At 37.6% G+C, this 25951-nt stretch overlaps 1 protein-coding gene across 1 annotated transcript; it reads right to left on the bottom strand.

The window, feature by feature from the left end:
• Positions 1 to 1820: 1820 nt before the first annotated feature.
• LOC135077741 (transmembrane protein 64) lies at positions 1821 to 25464 on the bottom strand. The gene is made up of 3 exons (XM_063972317.1): positions 24748 to 25464; positions 11055 to 11210; positions 1821 to 2957 (listed from the first exon to the last, which is right to left on the bottom strand). The coding sequence occupies exons 1-3, from the start codon at positions 25285 to 25287 to the stop codon at positions 2841 to 2843; spliced, it is 813 nt and encodes a 270-aa protein (XP_063828387.1). The 5' UTR covers positions 25288 to 25464; the 3' UTR covers positions 1821 to 2840.
• Positions 25465 to 25951: the final 487 nt, after the last annotated feature.

Below are 25951 nucleotides of genomic sequence, written 5' to 3'. Positions count from 1 at the left end.
TCTTTTTTGACTGCATTATTAATTTAACCAATGTCTTACAAAAAATCCTCCAAATAACAATATAAACAATGTATTTTTTCCTGAACCGACTGTGACATAATTTGGCAATTTTTATTAATTCTAATAATTTTATTTAGTTACACAGAAACACATAAAAATATTTATTTACATGTACACCATACTGAAAAATCTACTCCTTTATACATTTATAATATTAGGTGAATTGTCTACACAACTAGCTTACTATCACGACAGTTTATTACAATTCAGTTGAATTGGTGCAATCATCAATAAGTGTTATAAAAATACCAACCAAATTGAGAATCCCTCCTTTTTGAAGTTGGTTAAAAATGAGGATCATGATTATTTGCAGAATTGCCTGTTCCAACGACAACCATTAAAATATTATGTAATTCTCAACTTAAAGAGAAATTCATTCATTTCTCAAATTTAATCGCGTGTTGCTAGGCAGTTATCTCCGACTGATTGTTAAACACACTTATGGTCACATATAATTTCACTGCTTTCTCATATGGATAACAATTCTTTTACATACCAGTGTAAGTACCTACCACATCGGAAAATGCAGATAATATAGCATTATTTAAAAAACGTTATAAATGCATTTTTTGTAACGCAGTTATCTTTATTATTAGGAAAACGATATTTTCGTAAATACCTTTGATAAACGCCCCCTTCAGTTTCCACACAAAATTGAGTGTTCATTTAGTGCCTTGTCGTGCCCCAACAGATGGCGTTGACAGTACACTAGCTCGCGATTGGTAGATCATAAGAGTTCGTTTTGTGACGTTTTGTCTTAGTTATTATTAGTATGTTTGTCTCTTATCATTTGAGAACACACGTAGCTGAGAATACATTAACATTTACGTGCCTTGCATAGTAATAGCTTTGAGATATTACATGACTACGATGCGTTTGCGAGACGCAAATGTTTATATACCGGTGTTCTATCTCGTATAATACGGCAGTGTAGTGATGTTGTGACTAACTGTAATTAGACCACGAAGAATGAGTTGCACCACCTAACTTTAACAATAACTATAACGATAACCGGTGTTTTTTGTATGGAGTTTGACAGATTTTGACATTTGTTAAAGTCAAAGTAACATGGTGCAACGTAGCCTTAAGTAGATGCTAAAATGCTAACTAACATTACATCTCGATTACGTCAAAGTAAACACATACTTTTGGGACTAGTGTTAACGTTGTCTGGTTGTTATGATTGCGGGTTTATTTCAAACCTGCGTTCGCTAAGAACTTCATTTCTGAGTAGATCTCGCATTATGCGCTCTGTATTTTGCGACTTAATTCATGATACACTATTCATATGGGTCTGAGTTGTCTCTCTCATAACCTATTAACCTAAACGCCTAGGCACACGTCTTCCTCAATTAGTGAATGGCCAAACGGAGTCAAGCCGAGCCGGTGCTGTTGTAAACAACGTGAAAAATTCTGGGCTGTCAGCCATTTACCTACCGGGAGTACTACTGCCTACCCCCGGAGTAGGGAAAGGTATACGTTGAAGTGAGAGATCACTTGTTCTTGATCGTTTGTCAAGCGTATATGACGCGAGGGACAAACTTGACCTTCACTGGTTGGGTTTTTATTGGCGGTCAAGCTGTAGATCCTGGCTACATGGGGTGGCAGCGGTGAGAGTCCCGTGTACGACGCGTGAATTTATTTATCTTGGGTTCATCTCCACAAAGTATAAAGAAGTCGCTTCGTCTCTGTCTGAGCGACTAAATAATTAGTTAATTCGTTACTTTGGAATTAATTTAAGATAGTTGCTCCATGTCAATAGACTGAGAAGATGCAGGCATTGGCGTCACTCGAAGGCTTAGTAGGCGCCAGACGTCTGGCCCTGGTACAGATTAATAGTACCATTGACATTACCCAAATAAAAAGGTCAAACAAAGGAAAAATCGATCTTATTGACATTATTCGCCAACCAGTTTTGAATGTATAGTTGATTGACCTTTGATTATAATCGAGACTAAATTTTGATACGAACGAATATCGTTGTTAACGAAGCGTATGATAGGTAGGTACTTTCCTTTCTCCCAACGCGGCAACGTCTATCTTCGCGCTCTCTAATAGTCTGATTTAAATTAAGGTAAAACTTAGTCCCATAATTATCTTCAACCATAATTTCATACCGTTGTTGTGGAAGAACGAAATAGGAACTTAAAATTCACAAAATGTGTTCACGTTCTATCATCATGGCTACTACGCCTTACGGTATTACGAAGACTCCCGAGTTTAGATCTCATCCAAAAATTGTGTTTATCGGTGATCTCTTGAAGGACATAATGTCGACTGTACTTTATGTACGAGCTTGTTTGTCTCGTGCGAGCTGTAAATCTGTTTGTTTCCCCGGGAATGCGTCCCGTTTTTGGACCCGTTCCAGGGCGTCCATCGTAAAAATGTTTGAAATTTCATGAAAAATATGAAGATGACTTTGAAAACTGGCCACCAAAGTGGCGAAGATTCGGAGATCGTCGAGATATTGGTATTATTTTTACTAACATCATGCAGTCTCACTCGCGCGTTTAATATAAACATTACACTAAAACGGTTGTACGTAGAACGTATCTACTGTTCGAACATCAACAGCGTTACACTTATCTCACAGGACTTACGGCTATCCTCTTGGAGGTAAATTGGCGATTATACTTAGTATCACAGGGTCGTTCTGACCCTTAAATTCACACGTACGTTTCGTCTTGGGCGTCGGCGGGTCCGAAGCACCCGTCGAGTAGACCCTAGCTGGATCGTTCCTCGGAGACGCTGTCCAGGTCGGTGGACGCGCGAGGCGTGGGCTAGCTGAGCGTGGAGCTCGACGACGTGGATAACGACTCGGCGGCCATGATAGCGATCGTCAGCTCTTTGCGGGCTTTTTGGACCACCCACACCATGAGGGTTATGCCGATCAGTATCTGGAATTGAAGGGATAATCAAATTAAAATATTGTGACTACAATTTAGCTAAACGAGGTTTGGTTATTGGTTCATTAATATATTTTAATGAGGTATAAAAAATGCTCATGCTTATCATCAAACATGGCAATGTCATGACTGTTTATACGGGCTTCGAATCCTCTTTCTGAATTTTAAAATGTGGATCGTTAGGTCATACTTCTATACATTACATGAAAACAGGTAAAACAACTGTAATAAAATAATTACAAGTTGATTGGCGCAGTCTTCGCCTTGACTTATGTCCTTATCCATGGACCTATAAAAAAAGTCGGACGGATTCTTATCAACAAAATACTGTGACATTAGGATACACCAGCTTGCCTGTACGTATAGGCCGGCACGCACACATTCACACCCTGATACACCACTTCGAGTGCAAACTTCACACAGTTGACACATTTAACCCTTAACCACTGACGTGTCATTTTGTTACACTAACACTGACGTACGTACGGCATACGTACGTAACTTTGAAGACCTCCTGATGTATCAATAGAGTGTAACTTTGGTGAAATTTGAATTTAAATTATTCACACATGTTTATATTAAACAGAGATAGTAAAAAAAACATAGTAACATTAATAGAATAGTATGATATTGGTGAAATCCTCCAGATGTAATAAAAGTTAGACAGGCAATTTTTAAAAATCAACACAAAAATATTCGATAACACTAGGAACTTCTATTTTGGCCATATTAAAGATTAATAACAGTTTTAATCAGGAAAAAATCACAATAGCAATAATTCACAAATTAAGTCACTTTTTAATACAGTTCATTTAGGAAGGCTATTTTCTATAGTCTTTCTTTGTTTGATGACCTGGTCACCAGTTTGCCGTGCTTCAAACTAGCTAGGAAATATGAAAATATGGTATACAATCTTCAGAAGAAGTCAAATCCAAAGCCACGAACTAAAGCTCCTTAACCATCACGATGAATGTCCTCGAAAACCGCAAATAATATAAAAATGTTCATCCACTGGATTTTTTTGCTAATTTCTTCGTCATTTGTAATATTTTTTGGCGTAAATAAGGTTTTTTATATATAGACGGCCAAGTAAATAAATAAGACTCCTAACAATTAATTTTATCTATGGACCAACATACAAAAGCAATGTTGAAAAAGTTACACTAACACTGACGTTACGTACCACATACGTCGGGTGGTCTAGCTCTCCTACTTAGGGACATGCTACCCATTTATTTTCTCCCGTCGCACACGCATCTCTGGCCACTAGGAAACTACCAAAAAGGACACGCAAAAATTCCCGCACAAAATGAAGTTTTGAACGAAAAACCGTTTGACCGACGTACCACGTACGTACGTCAGTGGTTAAGGGTTAAGCAGCGAAAAAACAACACGAATACGACATGTCTTGTGTGATGAAATTGTGTAAAAACCGTTCTGTTCGAACAAACAAAAATTAAGGAATCACATTTCACAGGCAAAATAATAATCCAATCACTTATTTTCCGACATTAAAATATTGAAATTAATTGAAATCAAACGTCATTCACTCGAAAAAATAATACGTCAAAGACCAGTGTTCTCAGTTATTTACGTGGGAAAATTACCCGAAATATGGGAAATTAATAATAATTTTAGGACTTTTTAGTTATTTATTACGCATACTATGGAAATAAAATAATTTATCATAATAATTGTGTTTTAATGGGATATATTTTCATAGGCAAATTTGATCCTTCCCAAAAATGTGGCACTGTGAAATTCAAATTTTCTTACATTGATTGCAAGTCAGTGTCAGTGTGGTGTCAGGTTGTATGTTAAAATCTATCAGAGATAATAATAATATATTGATGATGCATAAGATTATGATTATAATGTACACAAGATTCGTAATTTGTAACTGCGTGAATCATTTTTGATCAACATTATGTACATACCCTGACACACTGACTTGCAAAAAATGTAAGAAAATTTGAACATTGAAAATTTCGCGCCTACCTCAACGCATTCACCTTTCATCCTTTTAAAATGGCACGGAATAATTCTGTCTACATTTCCAAGTAATATCTGCCGATCTATGTTTTTCTTAAAATAAATGGGTAAAATGTTTTGGCTAATATGGCATCCCTAAATTCACTCACACAATAGACAAACGCCAAAATTTTGCGTCACAGTTTTGTTGTAGCGCGAGTTCCGTCCGCCTTTTTTTATAGGTCCATGTCCTTATCATAAAGAATGTGGTTGAGGAAAAGTGTTTTATTAAGGAAAACTGCTTGTATACTACCCAATAGACTTGGCCATAAGAACATAATGTTACAGTTCCTTTTACATTGACAAGGTAAAGTGGTAAAGTGGATAATCTTTCCTTGACGCATTCGGAGTTTAGAGACCCCTGTTGAAATTCCCACTTGGCTACTAGTGACTAAGCAGCCATAGCATCTTGCCTAACTTTGCTTGCCTTTTTTAAACTCCTACTTACTCATTTAAAACTATATTTTTAAAGCATACTGATTAACTTTGTCATACTTCACGCGATTAAAACACAATTTCTTAGAAAAAAAAAAAAAATATTGTTTTGTTATCCCTATCGAAGCTAAAGTTTCATACTTCGTTGTTTTTGAGACAAAATAATTAAAATTACTTGTGGTGACATAGATATTAGTACAGATAAATCTTGTGTCATTAATAAGCTATCTTCAATTGATTCTGATAGTAAATTGAATGAATGTCATTGAAATCTAAATAAATCCTTTGAAGATACACTCGTTCAATATGTAACGATAGTAATCAACACAAATCTTTATCGTTCGGATGCAATCGAGTCTGAACATAAATCACAATCTAGTTTAGATAAAGCTTCCATTTAGATATAAATATTCAAATCGGTAGAGCAATCGAAAGATACGTCTCAAGTATCGAATAATACAAGTTTATGTTTGCTTGGTTGAATGCGCTGATCCAGAACTAAGTCCGTGGTTTGAAAAACGATTTTTGTTGTAGATAGCCCATTTATCGACGAAGGCTATAGACTCATCATCATAATAATTATTACGACTAATAGGAGTAGAGAAATGAAAAAGTCGCGGGCAATGTCTAGATTTGTATAATACAGTTTGTTCGTTCGTTTCAGCCGAAAGACGTCCACTGCTGGACAAAGGCCTCCCCCAAGGATTTCCACAAATTCCGGTCCTGCGCCGCTCGCTTCCAGGCGCCTCCCGCGACCTTCACCAGATCGTCGGTCCACCTAGTGAGAGGCCTGCCCACGCTACGTCTTCCGGCTCGTGGTTTTCTGCCTTTCCTTTCGCGCCAAGAATATGCTAAAGGACGCTGTTATAATAGTAGTATGACAAGATAAAATGTTGGACATTAAACTATTTAGTACACCAATATTCGTGATGGACTATGATACAATTTTATGTATAGTACACCTAGTATTCATAAATGTGTCTGGACTCTGGATACTTGTTAAAAGTTAACATCACGGTCCACAGGACGTATCCTATCTTAATGCCCGTTACAAAATCTATTAATATTTTAAATTCTCATTAATCGGAAGGACAATGGCACATTGTGCAATAAAGATTACGGCCAGACAGTACACACGCGCAATAATCTGCACTTATATTCTGGCACTAGATAACTGAGCATTTGAGCCACGAGACAGAGAAGAACAGACAACTCATGAATCCAGTGTTTTTTTTTAATTATAATGGGCAAAAGCCCATATCATATCAACAAAAATGTTGATATGAGCCTAATGCTCGTTTTCACCATCAATCCCTAATTTTTAAGTGACCCTTATGGTAACATTTAACAGGAATTTTGTTTTCAAAGGGGTCACTTAAAAATTAGGGATTGATGGTGAAAACGGGCATAAATAAGGCCCTGGTTCTGAATTGAGATTTTTGCCTTAAGTGTGCTCTTCTTCTAATCAAGTTTCATAATTAAATGAATCCTAAAGTAGAACGCTAAAACTAGAAATATAAATTCAGAAACCGGGCTTGAGACATGTAAATGCTATTCAACGGTAAATTTTATTAGGCTTGCCTAGAAGATATTAATTCACTCTCATCTTAAATGAACCATAGCTGCATAGGTTTGATGAACACAAGTGAATTCCGGCAGACATAAAAAGTAGTCACTAACAAACAGACCTAGCCACTAGGTACTGCAGACATAAGGTCACTAACAGACCACTAGGTACTATTGTACTAGATTTAGCGAAGAGAGAAGACACCACTGTGTTAATTCCTGGCCAAAAGGAAGAACTTTAATGAAATCCATCTGTTTGAACTGTTTTTTTTACCCATTGCCTGCTAAGTTTCAGAGTGGCATTGCTTGCATTGCTTTTCCAGATGGGCTATGCCTGTGGGGCTTATCTATATTCCAGTGAAACTAATCAACCGATACCGTTGTTTGTACACTTATCTTTGCGCAGTAGAGCAATATTTCAATGGGTATTAATATAATTCATTTTGAATGAATTAATTATAAGGGAATTTTACGCCAGTTAATCTTTGTTGAGTTAATGTTACAGGGAAAATGGAATAATAGGTAATAGAGTATGAGAGTGTTGTACAGCTGTTGACTTGAACAATGATTATTTGTTGTGTAACAAATGTGCAAATATTCATATTCATATTAATTTATTCACTTAGCAATGTTACAAATGTTACAAGTTCCAACAATAAAGGGTAGTAGAAGATGTTCAAAATATTACATTGCTACCTCCATATACCTCATATGTGATTTGCAAACAATAAAAATTAGGCATTTTATCCAATACATAGTGCCTTTGTTACGGCCCTTATTAGAACCGTCATATAAATTATTTTTAGGCCTACTTATCTATCTTTGCTAAAATTCGCTGACATAGTGGTCCTAGCTTTAGGAAGGGAACAAAAAGTGTGGGAAATAAGAAGAATAGAATAGTGAAGCAGCTGCGAAATTTAAACAGCTGAAATAATGTGATAACAATAAGGTAGGTACTTTACCATCAGAAAATCAATGATTATATCCTTTTGGTTATCGCTATGATAAGGTACTAAGTACATTACTTGTTGAGAATCAGAGCAACGCAATAATGCAGTCCAATAAAATTGCGTCTCGCAGGCCAATAAAGGCTGGTATTATCATATGACACGCGAATACAGTAGAACCAAAACTCAGTGAGCGCACAGAGACAAAAAAATCCATAAACTAACTACAATGAGCATGTTGTGTGGAACTACAAAGTCCTTGAGTAAAGACTTTTTTTAACCACAACGAGGAAGCTCTTGGTCTGCATCTCACCTGATGGTAAGTGATGATCAGGCCGAAAGTGAAGCGAGCTTCACCCGGAATCCTCAACCACAGAGGAACTGGCTATCTTACCTCTTAACTGCCGGAACACAACAATGCTGTTAACATTGTTGTTATGGCGGCATTAAAGACTGCGGCTTAGCAAGCACAGCGTAACATTCTAGCGAAATGAACTGGACGATAGACGCCAGCTGGCTAGCGGTTGATAGGAAAGAGCAAAGGATCAAGAGCTTTGGTCCATCAATGGGTGGAGGTATACTGATGATGATCGAAGGTGACTGCTAATTTTTGTGGCCCTTAAAAATAAAATATCTTCAACCGCTGACAGCAGTATGTTTTTTCGCCACTTAATTGAGTGCTGCATTCTACCTTTGTCCAGTCATAGTTACGGAAGAAGACCCAGCTTATTACCATTACCAAGCCTACTGAATTAGGTCCTCTAATGATATCATTGCCAGCCCCTCGTCCGTAGGGACTGATTAGCATGGCCCCGCCTGGATTCAGTCGGTTGAATGTTGTAATTCGTAATGGTTTGAAATGTTAACAAATAGGTAATGTACTAGTACAATTGAAATCCTAATTGAAACAAATTATGTGCCAAAATCTCCATACATAGTAATATGGAATTATTACATCAGGTAAGGTAAATTCCAATTACTCATCCATGACACGGGAACTTATCGTATTTGAAATCACATAATTTTCCTGTAGAAAGAGGATTGCAATAAGTCGATGGTAGTTGCACAAAACTGGCGAACACAAAGATACACTTGGTGTAATGTCAGCAATATGGGAATTCTATCGGTTACAGCCTTGGATTAATAAAGCCTAGATAGATAGTCAATGCACGAAAGGTGAGGCAGTTTTTAGTGAGCCGGAACGGCTCACCCGTAAACGTCACATGAACTGTCAAAGTGAAAAATTGGTAAACACGTCCGACGAATTTTAATTAATTATGACGGTTTGTGCTGTGAAAGGCTGTCTAAATACATCAGAAAAACGAAAGAAAGTGACCAGTGTTACATTTCATAAGTAAGTACTACAATTCGACGCGTATTTTGCTTGAATTTGGCTTTCAAAAATTAAATACGGGAATGATACCAGTAACAAGAAAATTTATTTCCCAATTTTTCGCCGTACAAATACACTTCCTTTTTTATGAAATCGAGACTTTTAAGTCGATTTATCTTATTGTAATTAGGTAGGTACTTTGAATTCAATAAATAAGTAAGTACATGATGCGTTTTGTTTTTGTTAATTATAAAATAATTAAAAACGTATTAAAAATTTCCCTACTTTCGGGAAAATCGCCTTCACTGTCTACACTCCCCAACAAAATTGACACTAATGACATAAGATTTTTGCCTCACTCTTGACGAAGCGTTTGTATGAAGACTATCCATCTAGGTTTTATTAATCTAAGGTTACAGCAGATTCTGTTTCGCGTCTTTGTGCATTGGAAAAAGCACACCTCCGCTGCAAAAAATTGATAGCAAACGATTTCGATACGATTGACGCAGAGATGTGAACTGAAATAGCTTCACTGCGATGATTTCGCGGGGGAGGGGTGCTACTAGTAACGAGAGTTGGGGATTACTCCATAAACATCATCTGAAGTTTCCAATGTTGTCATCGCTCTCACGCAAAACCAGATACCAGCATGAGCAAGGATGACAGATAGACCCGAAACTATGATAGCGTTGATAACCCTGCTGATCATGATGAATAGTGTAGGTACAAAGCTGAAACGCGAACACGATGTAGCCGGTGACGTGCGAGTCATCCAGCACCTCGTGTATACGAAAGTTGGGGATTACTCCATAAACGTCATCCGAGGTTTCCAATGTTGTCATCCCTCTCACGCAAAACCAGATGCCAGCATGAGCGAGGTTGACAGATCAATAGCGTCGTTAACCCTGCTGATCATGATGAGTGTACAAACCTGAAACGCGAACACGATGTAGCCGTGACGTGAGAGTCATCCAGCACCTCGTGTATACGAAAGTTGGGGATTACTCCAAAAACGTCATCCGAGGTTTCCAATGTTGTCATCTCTTTCACACAAAACCAGATACCAGCATGAGCGAGGATGACAGATAGACCCGAAACTATGATAGCGTTGTTAACCCTGCTGATCATGATGAATATTGTACAAACCTGAAACGCAAACACGATGTAGCCGGTGATGTGCGAGTCATCCAGCACCTCGTGTATACGAGAGTTGGGGATTACTCCAAAAACGTCACCCGTGGTTTCCAATGTTGTCATCCCTCTCACGCAAAACCAGATACCAGCATGAGCGAGGATGACAGATAGACCCGAAACTATGATAGCGTTGTTAACCCTGCTGATCATGATGAATGTTGTACAAACCTGAAACGCGAACACGATGTAGCCGGTGACGTGCGAGTCATCCAGCACCTCGTGTATACGAGAGTTGGGGATTACTCCAAAAACGTCATCCGAGGTTTCCAATGCTGTCATCCCTTACACGCAAAACCAGACGCCAGCATGAGCGAGGTTGACAGTTAGACCCGAAACTATGATAGCGTTGATAACCCTGCTGATCATGATGAATAGTGTAGGTACAAAGCTGAAACGCGAACACGATGTAGCCGGTGACGTGCGAGTCATCCAGCACCTCGTGTATACGAAAGTTGGGGATTACTCCATAAACGTCATTCAAGGTTTCCAATTGATGTTGTCATCCCTCTCACTCAAATGCATGAGCGAGGTTGACAGATCAATAGCGCCGTTAACCCTGCTGATCATGATGAGTGTACAAACCTGAAACGCGAACACGATGTAGCCGGTGATGTGCGAGTCATCCAGCACCTCGTGTATGGACCGCAGGGTGGAGCCCAGGTACACGTTGATGACCTGAGCCGGCAGCAAGCCCAGCAGCGTCGCTAGATGGTACCCGCATCCTCGCACGTCGCTCACCTGAAGAAGAAAAACGTGACGTCAAAAAGGATCATTTCTAGTCTCTTTTGTCAACATTTGGACACCCCGCAGATTACAGACTTTCTTCCAATTTGTACCTATGAAGAATCGGCGTGATATCCTACATGTTCAACTTCATGCTGATTAACAGCCCGACCCAACTACGAGTATCTGCCAGCTAAGTCTGTATGTAGTCTCTTTCATAGACGTTTTGCAGGACCGGATATGGAAAATTGTATGACAACTTATAGAATAAGTTAGAATAAGTGAAAAATTAGTATTTTATTAAAAACGTCTAATTTGAAAGAGTCCTTATAGTTTTCAACGTGGATCTAAAGGTCCGGCTTACTGAAGTAGGGGATCATTACAGGAAAATCAAGTTGATAGAACATAAAAACCAAGTAAATGACGAAGAATCGTAAACCTTGACCTTTGAGACTGCCAACGACTAGTTTTTGTCTTGTTTAGACCGAACCCGAGATGGTAGATATCTTTATCTATTATTTTCAACCGACTTCAAAAAAAAGGAGGAGGTTCTCAATTCGACCCGTATGTTTTTTTTTTTTTCTATGTTTGTTACGCGATAACTCCGCCAATTATGAACCGATTTGAACAAATCTTTTTTCGGCGTATAGGTAATACCTCAAGGGTGGTCCCATTTAAATTTAATAATAGAAAAAACAACCCCCAAGGGTGGAAAATTGGGGATGAACTTTTTTATACGCAATATCTCCGCCGATTATAAATCAATTTGAACGATTATTTTTTTGTTGAATAGGTATTATCAAAAGGGTGGTTTCATGCGAATTTGAAGAAAATATTTCACCCCCAAGGGTGGAAAATTGGGGATGAACTTTTTTATACGCAATTTTTAGTTTTTTTTGTGTTCACGCATTTGAAGTCGGTTTTATTTTTTTTAAAAGTTAATTATCTTCAGTAAAGGAAAGGAATACGACTGCCTAAGAATGCAGAAGAAGTAAGGCTGTATTGTAATATATAGATACCTTAACAGATTGGGTCATTTAATACATAGAAGACACAATCATTGCTTCATAATAAAACATTGATAAATAAACGTACCGATTACATGAAATACTATATGTATTAAGCTGTTAGCTCAACAGCCAGACCTGTAATTCTACAAAAATCAAGATTTAAAACTGTATTTTAACCAAAACTGTATACTATTACCACTTTTCCCAGAATAAAGTCATTTAGAGGGCGAGAAATGTTTACGATCCAAGAGTAGAGTTAGACTGGCCTTGGCTCCATTTCAGATTAAGCTATTGAGGAATTTACATACAATGTAAAAAGCAGTTAAACTTACATAACTTCCAGAGGTTGCATGTCTAAAAAACAAGTAACGAAAGGTTATTGTTCGCGTTCAAAGTTTACTAGTTATTATGCAATTCGCCATTGAATGGGTTAAAATAGGTAGCGCCGTTACTATTGTGGTTTATTTGGCTTGAACGGCAAACTTGACAAACTTCCCTCGTAGTAAAATACTGCTGTTTAAATTGGTATGATTTATCTATCATTCATTAATGGAAACAAAAACCGATATAGTTACAGAAGACATCCAAACTAATTTGAATTTCAAATCATGCCCGTTGTATTGTATTTTGTATCGAACAACCCCCGAGTTTATAATAAGCAAAACAGTACTAGCATTTTGTTAAACGCCTTTACTGCCAGTTCGCGTGCCTTTAGCATATAAAAGCACTTTTATCAAGTGGTATAATTAAGCAAAACAATGCTGAAAATAAATGCCGTAACACGACAAACATTCGTGGATGGAATTAATTTTGCGAGCAAAACAAGGAAAAAACATTGGATAGAATAGGATATCGTGTAGACCCCGCAGACTTTAAGTCGGTCGGCTTTCAATTTGTATGAGGAATCGGCCGATACCAAATCAGTGTAGTGTGCAGTTCTATACAAGTTGAATACTGATGAACAGTCGACAGCCCCAAATCCAAGTATTGGCCGACTAAAAGCACAGAATAACTAATAGCATAGTACCAACACCAAGGTAAAAAGTATGTTGTCTGCAGGGTGTACAGAAAGTGGAACATGTTTATGCTGGGAACCTCGCTGGTGAACCACATCATGATAAGACGGTAGATATTTGCAGTTAATGATCACACAAGCTAATTTTACGGTTTTAGGAACAGTGACTTTTCAAAGGCAGAGCAATAAATATAAGGAAGAGAATTGGTTCAATGATCTAAAGACGACATTTAATTTTAAATGTAAAATTTCGCTAAAAATCTCATCCCATTACGACTTCTATCGCCGCTAAAATACAGTCCATTATATCGTACCTACAAAATGGAGAGATCGACAACAGTCTCTCTGTCTATACGCTTGTGGACCTCAACAAGACTGTAAGTCAATAAACAAGGTCGAAAAACAAAACGTCATAGAAGTATTGGTTAACAAAGGGGAAGACCAAGGATACCTTTGACGTTTGTACATACGACAGCTACACTGCTAACAGCTGTTTTCCAAGATCATATAATCAGATGTGCCGTGGACTATTCTGATAGACTTTTCAAGTTCCTAGTGGAAAAGGGAGGAATTGCCAAGGTTCGCGTGAACAGAAACTGGCCATGAAGCAAAATAATCCAGTATACTTTAATTAACTAGAACACGTCTAGCGCATTAGCATTCGTGGATAGAAAACGTAGTTAAAAGGGGCAGTTATTTTAACTACCCCCGCCGTCACGCAGGCGGCAAATTGGCTGGAATTCTAGCTAATAATTAAGCTGTTGGCGCTGTTGCCCTTGACCTTCATCTGTTTCAGAAAACACTACGCTAAATGGAATATTTTTAATGACACTATTGGAACAGTGGCGTAATTATTCCATTCGTCCGCTAACATTAGTGACATTAGGTTATTGATTATTTCAAATATTAGGTAGCAGTTCTGAATAGTTTTACACCTACTTGATTGAATTAATTACAATACAATTTTATCACTATTTTTACGTATTTTCGTCAGCATATTGCTTACTTATTCAACCATATCTAAAGTTATTCTTCTTGGAAGTTGCAACGGTTCAATTAGCATAAGAAAGAATTGCGACCGAATCGAACGTGACGTCTATGTTTGGATTTGCTGAAAATAACTCTTTAGTCAATACGCCATTTACTGAAGCCATTATGTATACAAATGTTAATGTGTAAAATAACGCGACACTGAAACGCATTACCATGATTTGGTCGAGCTTATTATCATTTTAAAATATTGTATTTAAATAATGTCCATTTAGCAGGTTCGAGTTTCCTACTTCAGCGGAATATAACAACAATCATTTTAGGACAGACCCCTATTTAATTCTACACATAGGCCCATTTTCTGTACTCATCATCTCTAGGATGAATTTTATATATTTTTTTACTTGATTAGAAAATGAGCACGCTTAGGCAAAGAAAATCTTAATTCAGAAAGCCTGCCTAAAAATAATGTGCTTGGTTTTTTAAACGACGTAGTATGAATCTACATACTGCTAGCTAAACTAAACAAATCAAAATAAACGCGCGCATGATAAATCATTCGCGTCTGACGCTGTCGAATTTCAATCGGGGCATTTCAATCAAAGCACGGGGAACAATGGAAAAATAATACGCGTATGGTACAGTCAGCGTCAAATAGTTCTTGACACCCAACGTTGCCGAAAAGTTGACAAGACAACCTTTTTTTTTTATCCACAACGAGGAAGCTCTTGGCCTGTATCTCACCTGATGGTTAGTGATGATCAGGCCGAAGGTGGAAGCGAGCTTCACCCGGAATCCTCAACCACGGAGGATTTATTGCAACTGTAACAAAGACGTGTTGCGAACTTTTTGGCTACTTTGGGTGTCACGAACTATTTGACGCTGACTGTACGTACAGACGACAGCACATAAAGCTAAACATTGTGGCATCTTATGTGGTTTTAATAAGTGCCATTTTGCAACAAAAATATAGTCTAGATGTTCTGTTGACTGTACCTATTTCGTTTACCATTACTTTTCGCGTGAACGAGTGAAATAAAGGACAATGTGTGTATGGTATGGGGAAACCATTATTGAAAACTCATTGTATGTTTTACAAAAATGTTTTTGGCTTTCTATAGCGGACCAGACATTCAATAGTGGTTGCTACAAGGAAGGAATGACAGTAACAAATGTCATTTAACGTGGAAATGTCATTTTAACCATGTTTATCGTTTTTTTTTTTTGTAATAAGGCCCATAATGTCTGGTTCGCTTGTGACAGACCAAACAGCAAGCGGACAAATAGCGGGCAGGAGCTGATGTTATTTAATTTTATACGGGATATGGGGTAAACCAGGCTCTTCCCGTGACATTTACCAGATCGTCGGTCCACCTAGTAGGAAGCCTGCCCGAAGAAGAGAAGAATCCGGGAAGAGCCTGGATGCGGGCAGCGCAGGAGCTGAACCGTTTATTGTGGAAAACCTTGGGGGAGGCCATTGTCCAGCCATGGAAGTCATTTGGCTGACAAGAACGAACCAAGGGGTAAACATTAAAATAGCGAAAATATTACACTTTCCCATAAACTTTTCAAACAATTTTCTAGCGTCAGTTAAACGCAGCACGTAGCGACTAGCGACCTCGTCTAAAGCGGAATGTAAATATCCGCGGTGTAAAGTAAACATTTTATTTGTAAACTTACACGTTTATATTTGGATCGGTGCGTAACATGCACACTGAAGTCAGACAACACAAGAGACGCAGTAGGATTTTACTGTCTAAATTTTTGTACGATAATAAATTGTTATAAAAATAAATGTAATCATCACTAACATTTGCACTCCAGCGAGATTTGAACCCGCAATCGCATCTGACGTTGTTGTAGGGTTATGCGAACTACCATAACTGACGGCAGGCTGTTAAATAATACGGGTTCTATTGTAGATTCTGATTTCATGAGATTATTTATAAGACTCATACAGTGGTCTCATAGGAAAGCAAACATAAACTAAGTAAAAATCTGAGAATTTTTGTATTTTTCTGAAAAATTTTGAATATCCAATTTATTGCAAAATCATCGACGGCACGTCATCCTTCCTTATCACTCTTTGTACATTTTACTGATATTCTGACCACTTACTGGAACGCCTCAAACAAACATAACGATATGGATAGAAATCCCCCAAGTGAATCAAAGCGGATAAAATATTCTTTAGTCTACAAGTAAGTACCTACAGTCGACAGTATATCAGACTATACATTCTTGTTCCAAAATCACACCTATCACCAGTACATAGGGTGCTGCACATCTCGATGTGCTGTCGTTTGTAAAACATCAGGAATGGCCGAGTCGTGACTGGCGACACAAATAAACCGATCACGAAAACTCTTAAAATGGTATCGGAAATAGATCGTGTCGTAATCGTAACGTTATACCTATTCTACGACGAATCCATCAACTTGATGCCTTCGAGTACACGTGTACGACATTAAATAGATAACGCATTTAAATTTTAATAACGTAGTTAACTGATTAGTCTGCGTTTGATTATATTTCATTGAGACGTAATAACAAGAGGACAGTGGAAACCAGCTCAACGTTTACCAAAAATATTGGGACATCGTGTAATAAAAAATACTTAATGAATTTTACTAAAATACAGATCTTACTAGAATAAGAACGACTCTACATTTATTATTCAACAGGAAAATACTAAAAATTCTGAAATTATTAACTAGGACCTAACGATAAAGATTTTCACAAGCAAAGCACAATAAGTCATAATATTTGTTTTTGGCGTGCTTTTAAGGCTAACGTTACGGTTTTATGTAATCTCTCTCTTTACATACTTATCAGTCTGAATCAATAAAGATATAAGACTATGACTATATTACCTTCCATCGCTTGGCCAGACACTTGTTTCAGCAGATAATATCTACTCGGCGCGAGGTGAAGTGGTTTTGGAAACCAGCCCTATACGAAACGCGAAACTTTCTTAGAATGGAAGCAAAAAATTTACTCTTTCACATTACCACGTACAAAATATGTTGATTAAAGTTTACAAAAATCTCTTGTCATAAGATTAACATCCATAATTCCATATTATAAAAAAGAAATTAACTATCTGTCTGCTATTTTACACGGTTTTTTAATTGGCAAAACTTTCCATAGAAATGCTTTCAAGAACTGTCGCTATAAACGCAGTGAAAGTGGCGCCATAGAATTCCCATTGTCCTTGTTATAACTGGAACAATAGCATAGTTCTCAGTGCACCAAGCGACATTATTCAAATTTATCACAGTGCAGCCATAATGCAATCAGGTAGAGCAACCTCCAACTCAAGTATCAAATAAAGTCACGTGCAACCAAACAAAATTGACTTTGAGTCCGAGTCTATTAATTTCTTTTTATTCTCATAGCTTGACATACATTATAACATTTATTTTCACTGTCATTACTTTTTAGACACACGTCGGTTCTTATTAGCTATCATCTACGACTAATAAATTATTCAAATATTCTGTCGACAAAAATATTTAGGTACAATTTCATTTTATTAACTACAATTCAGTAACTCCGAAGATGACCGAATATTCGGATATACCGAATAACATCTGACTTTTAAATTTTTGTTGCAAAATAACTCCCATTTCAAGTACCTTAAATAGTACAGCGCCACAGCCTTTTTTCTCTACATCTATGTTCTGCTTTCTAGTCTGTACACAGAGTAGTGCTTTGGGCAAAGCGATTACTTAAGAGACACTGTACTAATCTCCATTGTAGATATGGCTACTACACCACTACTATAGTATGTTCATTGTTATTGCGACCGTCTGGCGCGAAGGCCACCGATAAAAAACACATTTCGGCTTATCTTTGCTCTGTCAAGGGAAGTTGTTAAGATTTAGCATTCGCGGTCGCTATGTAGACGACATTATCGTGGCACAGGTTGTTAACATCATCAATGTTTGTTTTGTACTCTCCATTAACAGTATCTTAGTTTAAATAAACGAAGAAAAGAATTTCCTACATTAAAGAAAAAGTTGATACCTAAGATGAATAACACAACTCTATCAAAACAATGTTCTAGCTAGACCGTGAGGTCGATTCGACCTGTCAAAGCTGGCGTTGAATAATTGACAAACTGACGTTTGACTGGCGTAACTTGAGACGGTCGCTCGTGTAAGTTAAGATAATAATAAATAAACAAAAAAAATCTGACTAAAGTTGCACAGATTCATAATGAAGACACATACCTACAATGATTCTAACGCATGCAAAGGGGGAAAATTTGTCGCTTTCGCATCACTTTACATATCGATAAACCCTACCCCATTGGAAAGGGAATAAGTAATTAATTTACTCCCTTGCCTGCCCTCCTTATCGATTCGACCAAACTTTTATCCGAGAATAACTCCTGGTATAACTGGCACATTGACAGTTTCAGTATCGGAAATATGTTAAAACTGACGATTTATTCTGAGATTAATATTTACTCTTGTTTGGTCGAATCCAAACTTAGGCAAGTAACTTTTGTAACAGTTTTTTTTAGCAGCTCCGGATTTTCTGTACGTAGCCACTTCGCTTCATAAAACGATCTAAAGAGGCTGTTTTATTCTAAACAATGCGAAAGTAACTCTGTCTCTCTCTGTTACGTTATCAATCAAGCCTAAATAGAGCAACTACTATAATAACTACTAATAGATCTAGAAGGACGTGGGCACCCTAGCTACTCAAACATGAAATAAAGAAGTCCCCACGACTTCAGGAGCTAAAGATGGGTCTGGAAAAATGGGTCAAAATGGCAATTCGTCAAGTCGTAGGAAATCTTTAAAGATTCTATTTACCAAAGAAGGACGAGTTAGAGTTATAAAAGCAATAAAAAAACTGCGCAATAGTGTCAATTCTTCCTGCATTTATAAGTCGATCAAGGCGAGTGAAGTTGATTAAAGTGATATTACACGGTTTAGATAGCTATAAGAAGCAAATATTGTATGTAGGTAGTATTCTTTAGGTGTCCTTTATCACAGTTATTTGCATATTTTTTTTCAATTAATCATTCCGATAATACGCACCATATCAAACGTTTTGGAACTTTTCATGGTTTCATAATGATAAGTCATGTAAATAAAAAAAAGCTTTTTAAGGCCTAAAAATAACAGTATCTTTTAATAGTTGGTGAAAAAATCTGTCAGTTAATTGACTGAATATTTTTGATACAGTTTTATTTTGAAGTTTAATCTACATAATATATCTAGTTTAAATACTTAGCTAAAATTTAACAAGTGCAGTGTAAAACGTGTTGTCGAACAGATATCAGATTTTATTGCGATTTTTCCAGGAAAAAGCACTAACAGTTGTTTTAATTAGGTACATAAGTAATGAGTCATTGTTTTCGCTGTGACATTAGGGGATTTACGGTCCATATTTCGTGCTATAAACCCGATTATGATCTATTTGCGTGTGGGGTTTATTATAGTACTATTCAGAGCTGGCTAGTTTCTTTTTTGCAATCGCTAGTTTTGCAAGAAATGCCCACATTGCATAATGATCACTAGCTAACTTTCAAGTGACATAAATTTGAAAAATTCCGGGACATGTTCCAATTTTTGCAGATCAATTTTAATAAAACCTGAACTGCGCTATAATGATTAGTTTTTTTTCCAATAACAGACCCTGAACACAATATTTACAATCCAGATTTTTACGGATCCAGTATAGACCACATCTGAAATGGGATTCGCAATAAACTAACATCGTGTCATGTTCCCACCCATGTTCCCACGCTATTAATTTCTCGCACGGTCATTATCAGAACTTGAACTAGTTTATTTTATTAAAACAGTTCAAATTATTATTATGACTATAAAAATATAACAGTAGCATTAATTATACACACGGATAGTTTAACAACTCAATCGTTTGCGTAATTACTCAATTTGTCAATATTAATTAATTGTAGTATGTATTTTATAATATTTTATGAAGTCCTCTTAGAGTAGGGGCTATTAATTTTTCTGTGGTAGGGTTAATCGCGACTGGTACAGATAAGACCTAGCCAAGGCGACCGAGGAAGGCCGTAGTATTTAGCCTAGTAATACGGTTGTGGTAGAAAGTAGCCCCTACGGATCGTGAACACTCACGGTCACTGTACTAGTAAACAATCTAGTATTCTAGTTGGTACAGTAATTCGAAGTTGGCTAGCCATGGAGAAAGCTATGCTTCATGGTGAAAGGCGCCTAGGACAAATTAATATGCCTCCACCCGACTGGGCATAGGGAATGTAAGCTAAATTCATTCACTTCCAGAAAATGGGTTCGTCTTCGTGCTCCTGCAGTGGAGACTGGAGAATAATGATGATGATGATCTGACAGATGACAAAACTGTAGCGTGTTTCATTGCTGTCAATTAATGAAAAACTTTAAGCATTCAGAGGTGGAATTGTGTAAAGCAATCGTAATCATTTGACAGTTCATAACGTACGATAAAGTCAGTTAAACAAAGCGTTTGACAGAATAATCGTACGTTATGAACTGTCAAATGATAACGATTGCTTTACACAATTCCATCTCTGTTCTGATCTGTCAGTGAAACGTGGTTCCCATCCCATTTATTATTCGGAATATTTTAATTTTCAGACAAAATGATTGCTCGAATTCCTGGATTGGCTCTGGCAACTAGAACTAGACCTCTGCCTTCATCTTATTATCCTTGATAAGTCTGAACCGACAAGAATACTCCTGGTATTGGTGCTATTTTGTTTTTTTTTAGTTTCATGTTATTGAAACCTCATTCTCGGTGAACAGTGTGTCATTCATCTCGCGGCCTTTTACTCCGGTTTTATCCAGTGCGTCGGCCTTATCATTATCAACGTTGTTTAAACAACGGTCGTTTTATACGAATTTTAAATATAGGTTTTTATTTTAAACTACCTAATTTTGACTGACTATAAAGTTTTAACAATTTCGTTTTCACCGTGAATCACAATAGTGACTTTTACACGAATTACATTCCTCAAGTTTCCCATTGCTTATTGTCAAGGCGTCATTATGGTTGATTAAATGTGAAGTTTTTGCTATCGTGACTGAATAGGTAAGTATCAAGTCATTTACGACAGAACTAATGCATTTGGTGGTTAGTTTTATTTGACATGAAATTACGTTTGAAAGTGACATTACACTTATTTGGCGTCAAAGCTCTTTCCTACATTGTGCAGTTCCGAAATCACAATTTTACTTAAGGTGATATTGTACAGACACTCAGTCATGTCTGCTTTCTTAGAGCCAACATGTTTCTAACTCATAACCTTTGTTTACCCAGAGGTTCTAAGTAATAATTAAAGACATGCAGGCAGGTAGTTCTATAAACCAATAACCTTCATAATAACCGTAACGTCTGTCTGTGGCCCAATCGATAATAATGTTAAGTTAATGCTCACTGATGCTTAGCGACAGGCGTAAGTACCCGCTACTTACTTATTCTGTGGTAAAGACAGGCCGGTACTATAAGAAATTATAGTACAGGACGGATGTATGAGGATTCAGGATGCCCTTCTATTTCGTTCATATAAATTAGATAATTTTATTGACGCTTCAATGCGTTTGTGATCTAAGAGTTGAGAGTTCTACAGCTCACAGATTCTGTGTTTGGTTCCCAAGCGCCTGTGTCGAAACGACCATGCAAATTTTTGTTTCAATCAATCAGTTTTAAGTTTAACCGCCTCCATGGTCTAGTCGCAAGACCACCTGCTTCAGTCAGACATGGAATCCTGTGTTCGATTCTCATTGGGGGCAGATTTTTCTGTTCGATTCGGCTTCAGGCTTGTTCTAAGTCCCCCTGGCTAGCTACCACCAGCTTACCTAAGTCTGTTCGACATAACGACAATCATCGCCATATCAGCATTATTGTGTTCCGGCAGTTGGAGGTAAGATAACCAGTTCCTCTGTGGTTGAGGATTCCGAGTGAAGCTCGCTTCCATCTTCGGCCTGATCATCACTTTCCATCAGGTGAGATGCAGGTAAAGAGCTAGAGCTTCCTCGTCGTGGATAAAAGAATTCCCGAAATTACGATTTTGGAGATATTTAGTAGTGTACGTTAAACCTTTCGTTGGAAACGCCGATAGCGGTCAAAATCCCCGGTAATCCCTTAGGTTGTCATTGTTTTGGAAACATTTTTTCCCAATGCTTTTAATTTCAGCTCTTGAGACACCATGCATGAATCCATGACGGTCGAGTCGTCCGTTTATTCTTTGCACAATTACCTAATCGGTACTATGGGTAGGCCTTTAAATATCACGTGGGAAGCAGAAATGGAATCAACGAAGTGATACGGGAAGATTACCCGGGAAAATGTCAATATGACCTTTTCAGAGGCTGAGAGAAACCATGCTTTCTTGATTTCTTTTCTTTACGGCTGCTTTCTCGCTGCGCTCTGATGATCTTGCGCCCCTTCAATAAGGTCAAAACCTACTTGTCTGGCGGCTGAGTATTTATACACACATTATTAAGTACAATAAACAATACAATTTTATCGCAGCCATTGTTTTAGTAAGAGACAATGAACGCGGCAGCGAGGAGGCGAGATATGGGATTTGCCCCTTTTCACAGTGAATTGCGTTGTCAATGCTGCTTCATTCTAAACTTGTGTCCATATTGAAATTTTACTGGATTTATTTTATAAGGTGTTTGCAGTTTGTATGTTAAGTGATTTTCAGCATCGTCGTCGTCGTCGTTTCAGCCAAATGACGTCCCAAAAGCTTCCCCCAAGGTTTTCCACAATGAACGGTGCTGCGCTGCCCGCATCCAGGCTGCCTTATGTCGGGAAGCCGCGACCTTTACCAGATCATCGGTCCACCTAGTAGGAGGCCTGCCCACGCTACGTCTTCCAGCCCGTGGTCGCCACTCGAGAACTTTTCTGCCCCAACGGCCATCGTCTCTACGAGCTATGTGTCCGCCCACTGCCACTTGATTTTAGCAATTCTTTTCAGCATAGTAGGTATTTAATCTCTCAAGTGAGAGAAAAGAAAATCTCGTCGAGTGATTTTGTTGAGTTGAGAGTTGATAAGTTTCATTGCCACGTTTTGTTCAGATGCTCAATTGGTGTAATTTGAGTTAAATAAATGGCAAAATCAATTTTAAAGCCATTGGCGCCGACGCAACCGTCAAGGCACAAGATATTTACGAGCGGCGTAATTGTGGCTGACTACACAGAATCAAGTCTCAACAGCAAACCAAAGTGATGTAGTTACAGTTGGATGGATGACATGATTGCAGATTGAGCTAGTTCAGGCTGGCAGTTAGATGAACAGTTGCAGTAAGTAGGTACTAGTTCAATGAACTTGCATGGCATGAATATCGGACTTGCGAAGAGAATAACAAGGACAGTGTAGTCCATGACAATTTTATTATGGAATTGATAAAAATATATTTAACGGTAGGTGAACAATATTAAAAAATTACATCAATCCTTAAAAAATATATGAAAATAAATCATGTTATAGACAATTATAATACATAATCATCAGTTTTAATTAGGTAGGCATCCAATAACACCTTAATGACATTATTCCAAACTACGCCTAAAGTGTCTTATAATGTTTTAATGTCAACTTCAATAAAAGTTACTGACTTTTATCGAAGCCAGTAATTACAGTCATCATTATACCCAATCATACCTTAGCACAGGCATAATAGTGTCAGCTGACAAAAAGTGATCGGACATTATGTACTCTAGTTTCATAGTGATAAAACTCATATTCCCTATCTATATGGTATATCACTGCTCATCAAATTGAGCAATAGCTGACCCACTAATGAGGTTAATAGACAGACAGCAGTTATCATCATTTGTCCGAATAAGTGTTAAAAGTGGCTAATGCCAGACAATTATGCTGAACAATGGCAGGGCGTAATCATCAATTTGTGCATACTTTTCATGGGTTGAGTAGGATGAATGTGGCAGTTTATCACACGTATTATGAAGACAAGACAAGTATAACTAGTAATCATATAGATATAGTATAATTATACCATATTTAAGGATTTTAAAAACTCCTCACTCAAATAAGTCTCTTCCCCCTGGAGAATAAGTCCATTATGACAAATCAGTATAACAGATCATTTTAGAAATATCCTAAAATAACTCAGCCTTTTTGCAAACAAATTACCTAGATTAGATATGACATGTAGTTCCAAAATCACAATTTATTTGATAAGATTATTATGCAACCACAATTATTGAGAGATAGCAATGATAGTGGTATCTTGACATCGTTTCCATCATGATAATAATATCAAATTAACCCCTTGACCTTGATTTAGATTTATGTGAATTATTTGATATGTAAAGTAGGTGTTCAAATAAAATTCCTAATTGGAAAAACTAGTATTCTAAAGAGAGCATGATTTTTGTATTTCTTTTAGAAAGTAAACTTGTAAAGATAACAAAGGAAGATTAGAAGTTAATCAGACATAAAAAGCTGGAAAGTGAGAGATAACAGTGCCGTCGTGACATTAGCGATTAATGCGTTCTCATAAAGACAAATAGAGGGAATACTTACGGCGAAAATCGTGTTCTGCAATCCAAACGGGATTGGCGTGAGTCTGGCAAAGAACACTATTTTGAAGGCTTGCGGGCCCGCGATGACTTTCAGCAGGGCCCGCGCCGTCTCATTCTTCAGCAGTCGGTCCAGCGGCAGGTAGCTCCTCATTGCCCGCAGCGTATAGTGGGCCACCGCCACTCCAAAGTTCGCACACACCAACACAGTTCCCAAACCGTGCAAAATCCCCAACAAGTAACCACTTGTTATTATCAACACCAAATACCCAATAGTCACTGGGAAACTCACCAGCAAAAACAATCCCACAAACAACAAAAATATTATCCAAGGGTCCTGAGAGTTCACCCAAAATAATATCGCCCTCAAATACTCCTTGAAGAAGTACAGCACTAACACCACACACGTGAGCAATATAATCGTTACAATAATATTAAACAAATAGCCGTACGTCGTCCTATTGTTAATTTTAGCCCATAAACTTTTCTTTCGGGTGACCGCGGTCGGGTCAGTCTGACACTCTTCGACGTCCACTATTTCCATTGTAAAAGTTTTTATAAAAGTTAAACACTATTTATTTTAAAATACACGTAATAATTTCATACGGGTTGGCATTTGCCATGGCCTACTTTCAACGTCTGTTTATTTCACGCACAGCGCTAGGACTCCGATCAATCCGGGGACAAAAATTCAAGAATACAACAGTGCGTGACGTGCATGACCATATCTGTGTGCATGACCATGACCAATTGAACACAGACTAAAGACCGCAACGTCAAGTACGTCAAAGTCAAATAGACGTCATACCATAGAGTCAAATAGTTTTCTTTTTCGTCGGAAACAAATATCATATAAGTATAGATGAAGCTATGCTGTGAAACGTGCTCCTGTGCGTGTGTTGTTGAGGTAGTCCTTTCAAGGTATTTTCAAGGCCCCAAATGATATCCACGTGTAGATGCAGATTCAGTTTTATTTAAAGTAACTAAATAACTAAAACCAGCCAACCAGCTATTAAAGGCATGTAAGACCATCAAGGCTTACTTGCTTTGGATAAAAGGTTTTGACGAACCGTTAAAACGGTTTTAAGCGGTAGATTTCCTAAAGGAAATCTAGGGAATATACAAAATAAGGTGGTGCGTGGTGAAGTGATGTGATGATAGTCTGCTGCAAAACTCTCTCTCTATGTTCCAAAAAAGATCTTTGTAAA

This window comes from Ostrinia nubilalis, chromosome 13 (genome assembly GCF_963855985.1).
Source record: "Ostrinia nubilalis chromosome 13, ilOstNubi1.1, whole genome shotgun sequence".
In the NCBI taxonomy this organism is placed as follows: Eukaryota; Metazoa; Arthropoda; class Insecta; order Lepidoptera; family Crambidae; genus Ostrinia; species Ostrinia nubilalis.
The sequence above is the reverse complement of the archived record's forward strand: the minus strand, read 5'-3'. Positions and strand labels throughout refer to the sequence as shown.

Bases quoted from the DNA above. Each gene is read 5' to 3' on its own strand.
- LOC135077741 (XM_063972317.1), bottom strand. From the start codon at position 25,287: ATGGAAATAGTGGACGTCGAAGAGTGTCAGACTGACCCGACCGCGGTC. The intron at 11,211-24,747 runs GTAAGTATTCCC...TTTCTTCTTCAG, and splicing joins TGCAGAACACGATTTTCGCC to GTGAGCGACGTGCGAGGATG. The intron at 2,958-11,054 runs GTTTGTACACTC...CTTCAATTCCAG, and splicing joins ACATCGTGTTCGCGTTTCAG to ATACTGATCGGCATAACCCT.